The sequence below is a fragment of the Leopardus geoffroyi genome, chromosome B1 (genome assembly GCF_018350155.1).
Source record: "Leopardus geoffroyi isolate Oge1 chromosome B1, O.geoffroyi_Oge1_pat1.0, whole genome shotgun sequence".
NCBI classification, from domain to species: Eukaryota; Metazoa; Chordata; class Mammalia; order Carnivora; family Felidae; genus Leopardus; species Leopardus geoffroyi.
Genome location: NC_059327.1, coordinates 140,266,252 through 140,272,251, shown reverse-complemented (window position 1 = coordinate 140,272,251; position 6,000 = coordinate 140,266,252). Strand labels below are relative to the sequence as shown.

Genomic DNA, 6,000 nt, shown 5'->3' with positions numbered 1-6,000 from the left:
AGCTAGTTGTAGCTCACTCTAGGAGCTGGGACATCCATCACCTGATTCCTAACAGAAGATGATGTGTACCACATCACACTGACTTCCTCTCTCTCTCTCTTACACACACATATACACACACACACACACTACCTTAATATAGTTCTCGTAATCTGAACAAGCACATTTTAATATAAATTTGCATGTTCTACTGTGTACTTTTTTATCAGCATTTTCTTTTGGCAGAAGAGCACCAAAATAAAGTACACTTTTAAAAAATAGCACAGGGCTTGCTGCATTATGAGTTTTCAAAAAAATTTTTTTTCCTTTGACCAATTTGACTGAATTAGATCCTAGTAACTGTAGGAATATACCAAAATTAAACCTCGAGACTAGAACACATGGCTGCACTCACTTCATTATCTACAGACAACATTCTCCAGCCTCACCTGCCCGTTTCTTTCTTTAAATATACGGCAGGTGTACCAGTTATTCTGATTCTACATTATACAGTTCCTTTCATATTAAAATAAAGAATGGATATATTTCTTTCCTGAATTACATACCCACCAAAAACTTTTTTGGTAATAAAACACTTATAAACTTCCTAAAGTAATGTGATGCTATCTGCCACTTAGTAGAAATTAACCACGGGTTTTGCCATGGAGGAGGAGGTTACAGTGCTTTACAATACTGGTAATTGTGGCCTGATTATATTTTGCTCTCTTAAAATTCAAAAATAATGTATGTGAAGTGATCAATCAAAAATGTTTTAGATGCCTTTTGGCCACAATACAGACAGTGTATTAATTTTAAACATAAACCAATAAATTGCCTCTGAGCAGTAAACAGTGGTCAGTGATACACTGATATTAAAGTTCCTAACTTCACAGAGACACCCAGATCTTATATCCAGTAAAGATTTATTAGAAAAACAGATATTGAATAAGTTATGATGTTAAATGGTTCAAATAAAGTTCAGGTGGAATATAAGCAAATCATTTCTCAAACAATCTGAAATACAGGAGGTTTAAGCCTTCTATATTTTTGTCAAAATAAGAATTATCTATAGATGGCAGGTACTGCGCCCTACTTAATGGAGGGTCTCAAATTTGACTCTGCATCTCATTGGGAAGGAAATATAAATTTTTAAAATAGAATTAACTTGGGGAAAGGCATCAGTGCTGTAACTCTTAGCACCAAATGTTTTTTCTTGGAGCACCAAATGCTTTAAGGAAAACATTCCAAGTATCAAAGTTTTCAGATAGATAAATATTTATGGATCAAATCCATAAAGAACAGACATTGTTATGAAATATATATAGATGCCTTCAAAACTTTCTTTCCAGGCAGAGTAGACACATAAGTTAGGAGTCATTTCCCACTTAATTGTCGTTGCAACCTTATGCAACACAAATGGATTACGGATAAAGACTTATTCGTTTAGACACAGAAAGTAGATCTTGACTGACATTATGTCCAGAAAATTAAACAGGACCGATTCCTCTCTACAAAATGTTAAAAAAATGTTATTAAACTTATAGAAATGGCTTTATTCTAACCGTTTATTTTCCTGACTAAAAGGTATAGAGGTTTTTCATTTAGTTCTTTGGTGAGAAAAGAGTACTCTTTCAAAGCAAATTCTTCTATTTGCTAGATAGCAAAATGAGAGAAAATGGCATAGATCTGGTTCGTATCTTTAAGTGCAGTGAAAATCCATCTGTCTTTGAACTGTATGAATTGTACTCTTTTATCTACACATACAGGCCATTGCCTCTCCCTCTTCACGGAGAGCTCTTCATAGTGGTATTAGAACTGGAACCCCATTTACATTCCAATCTACAGAAAGCTATTTTTCCCTTTAAGGGCAGAGGTCTACTCCCATTGCTCATGTAGCAAAACACTAACTCAACACAAATGCCATACGATAGTAGACAAATTCCAAGTGACTACTGAAGAAACAGCCTTGGCTTCTGTACTATCTTTGGTGCTCTTAAATACCATTTATGGGTGTGCATGGATCAGAAATGAAGTGCCAATTTGAGAAAACAGCAGTAAATGCCATCCCAGATATAAAAATGTAGAACAAAGGTCTACAAGAACTCATGGGGTGTATATCAGGCTTCTAAGTCACACTTGCACACATGGATAATTACTGGCAATAGTATCATTTGTGAACATAAGCGACATTTTGGAACTGAATAGAATTCTGTCCTGAAACTAACCAGGACAATTATATATTTAACCAAACAAAACTTGAGTTTATGTGGGCTTAAAGAAAATGGTAGCAGAGGCACAGGTAAAATTTTATTTATGAATATGTAGACACATGACTTTGGATCCAGCCAGCCAGTGACATAAATAAACTTGAGCAAAAAGATTCAAGCTAGAGGATATGCATGTATACTTATATTTGTGTGTGCTTGAGTAAGGCTTCTCGGAGCAGTGCCACAGATCTGGACACCAACCAACAGAATCACTCCCGTCCTTTGAAATTTCCATTAAGAGCACAATGGGGGTAATTATACTGGGATGCTCCAAATCGCTCTTTCCATCTTGTGCACACACATGCCCGCCAAACATGAAATGCTCGCCTTCTCCCTTCCAATGTGATGGTTGTTGAACTTATTTTTAGTGTCATTTGATAAGCCTTTGTGCTCACAGAGAGACATCCCACTGACCCAGCCACTGGTCATTGTCTATACCAGTTCACATCAAAGCAGGCGCGCTTTGTCAGGTTTCGAGTCGAATATCCATTTCGCATCTGAAGTACAGTATCGAAAGTGACTAGATCATTTGAGCTTTTTTCTTCAGCTGCTGCCTTCTTCCTCCCCCACAGTGTTTCCACTCACGCTAACATAATTTGGCATCGTCGACGTGACACGATGGTGGTTTTTCTAAAAAATTACAATACATACATTTCGGTGTTTTGTGGTGGCCGATCCTCCTGAAAATTTAATTTATAAATTGATGAGAGGAGGTCTTTTTTCCTCTACTGAATCATAACCAAGGTGGAGTGCCCCTCAAAATCCAAGTAATGCGCATACAGTAATAGGTCATTCAATGTCAAAAGGCATAAAAAAGATGAGCAAAATCTTCACAGGCTGCTGCTTGCTGTTGCCTTTAATTATATTAATTAAACTTTGAAATTTTCATGCAAAGAGAGTTGCTGGCTTGTGACGCTGAAGAGCCCTTGGAGACTTGGAGGAAGGAAAAACCCTGAGCGGAAGCTTTGTGGTTACTGCTTCCTTTAAATTAAAAGCAAAACAAACTCCTGGTATGTTTACAGATATTAATGCTTTATGCACTACTAAACCCTAAACATAGAGAGAGGGGTAAATCTACCGATCCCAGAGACAAGTTCTCAAAGCACAAGTCCCTTAAACTCCATTCAAGATCTCTGCTTAGAGGCTGTCTTCCTGTGGAATAACGCTCTATTAATTTTCTTCTTTTCCCGGGTGCATAATGAAAGAAAGGTGTCTTCAAAAACTAAAGGGCAAAATCTTGCTTGCTACCAACACCTTGAGGCATCCTGTCTACATTTTGTCATGCGTGTGCACTTTTCAGTGTTAGAATGACAAGATTTTCCAGTCAGAAGCTTCCCGTAAGGCACATTGTGATAGGGGACTTGGGAGGATTTTGTGATCTGACATAGCTATAAGGCAATGGACTCCTTTATTTGCTTGGCCTGGTGGGATATTCCATACTCTGCCTGTGGCTAACAATCTTGCGCTGTGAAAACACAAGTGCCATGTTTCCATATAAAACACTCCTCTCTCCGTTACAGATCCATCATGGCCAGTTGTTCTGCGGTCCCTGTTTTGATATCATCTTCATGCTGTCGTTTTTGCTTTTTCCTCTTCTACACTTTCAAATGCACTTTCTTGTATAAACCATAGCGTGTTGATTAACATTAGTCTTTATTTTCAATGTCATGAATCACGAGTTACTCCTGGGTTCCATCAACTCTCGTGTAGATGGCAGAACAAGTATTTAAAAATGTTTGGTGCAAGCAAAGCAGAAGGCAGAGAAAACATTTCCTGACTGAGAGGAATAAAGCTGTTCTTCCAAAAACTTCTGAAATGCATATTTTTTTCATTTGGTTGGAAATCAGCAGTGTGAAGATGTATCTTCATACCTTCTTGGTCTTCCTGTTTTCCTTTTACTGAGATGGAACTCGAGAGAAGTTTATGCACCGGCCCTAGAAAAGAAAAAAAAAAAAAAACACTATTGAAATATTAAAGCAATTATAAAAAGGCATAAGAATACCTAGTCTTCCTACCATGAAATAATAGACAATTACCCAAGAACACGTCAATGTTAAGATGAACCGTTACGTCATGTTTTTTTCCCTTGGGTCAAAGCATGGTGGTGGTTCATTCAGATCTTTTCTGGAGCAAGTTCACCTACACAACCGTATGGTAAAACTAGAGTGGAAAGAACTCTATGTAAAACAGAACTATGTTATTGCTATTTAAAGTATAGCATTACTATCTTAGCAATAAAAATATCAAAGCCAAACCCTATGTTTCTTTCTATAATGGATTTAAATGAAAGTATTTCTTTATGCAATCTGGTGCTTTTAAAACTGATATAAAAATGGTGCTTCTAAAATGTATATATGAAGAATGCACTTGAGAAGTAGTAAGAGACTGAGGATAAGGAGTCAGGGAGAAAGGGAAGAGATGGTATCTCTTTCTGTTTGCATTTTAATAACAGGCTTTTGCCAAAGACAGTAGAAAACTCGTCCTCTGTTGTTGACCATTTCTCTGTGTGCAACTACACACCATCATTATGTGTTCTTAACAAAGGGCGACTATTTGCATTCCACATTTTCTTTGCTTTCTTTTTTCTTTCTTTTTTTTTTTTTTTTTTTTTTTTTTTTTTTTGAGAAAGCACCTGTGTGCACGTGCGCGAGCCAGGGAGGGGCAGAAGGAGAGGAGGAGACAGCATCTCATGCAGGCTCCCTGCCCGGTGCAGAGCCCAACTTAGGGCTCGATCTCATGAGAATGAGAGCATGACTGAGCAGAAATCAAGAGTCAGACGCTCAACTGCCTGAGCCACCCAGGCACCACTACTTTCCACATTTCAGAGACTGTCAACCCAATTTCTTAGCATTTCAAGGAAGGTTATGGAGACACATTGTTTCCTATGTAATTGTAAATAATCCAAGAATTATTTGAAAACAAAGTTTTAAATTATTGATAAAGGATCTCCTCTTTCGGTCTCCTGGGTACAGCCATGGTGATACTCTGTACAACATAAACCACATCCAGATTTCTCAATAGGCCAAAAGCTAAGCATACTGCTTTTTTCTAGTTTTGGGTAAAGATTATCATCTTACTGAGATTTTCCTATTTGTCATAATATCTGCTCTTTAATTTCAGATTTTAGAACTTCTCTTTACTTCTCTCTAAATGTGAATAATAAGTTTGTTTTAAATATCCAATATATGGTAATATTCAAAAGAAACAACAAATATTGTTGGAGAAGATAGCTTAGAACATAAAAACAGGATTTTGGTCCATTTTCCTCTCAAAAATGTTTGCTCAATAAATTTAGAAATTTCAGAAATTAATGAAAAAAGAGAAAGCATAAAAGCAAACTTGTTTCCATCAGCTTTTGCCTAAAAGGCAGACATTCATCAAAAATTATACATCTTCTAAACAATTTTGGAGGCAACATTATTACAACTGTCAATTTTATTACCTACTTTGTACCTAGTGTCTACAAATAATAGCTGTGCAAATGAGAGTGGGAGAAAAGCAGAGAGAAGACCCTCTTAGAATGAGGTCAAAATTCCTTGGTCATAGGTCATGGACACAGACTGTATTTTTGTATTGTCTAGAACCTTCAAACAAGAACTTTAGGATGAATATTAAGTGAAAAGATGCTCTTCTCCAAATTAACTAAGTATGACACCAAAAGCCATGGAAACATTAAAAACATTATTTTCATTACACATCCCTTTTCTAAACATTTTTTAAGGGGGAGAGGTAGAAAAAATGACATGATTAATAA

General features: G+C 36.6%; 1 protein-coding gene across 2 annotated transcripts in view; it reads right to left on the bottom strand.

Annotated features, from left to right (window-relative positions):
• Nucleotides 1–885: 885 nt before the first annotated feature.
• Nucleotides 886–6,000, bottom strand: part of ANTXR2 (ANTXR cell adhesion molecule 2) — a 154,169-nt gene continuing 149,054 nt past the window's right edge. For both annotated transcript variants that reach the window (XM_045473627.1, XM_045473626.1), the window contains exon 17: nucleotides 886–4,180. In XM_045473627.1, coding sequence (XP_045329583.1) covers nucleotides 4,142–4,180 — 39 coding nt within the window. In that variant the 3' untranslated portion in view covers nucleotides 886–4,141. The remainder of the gene's footprint in view (nucleotides 4,181–6,000) is intronic.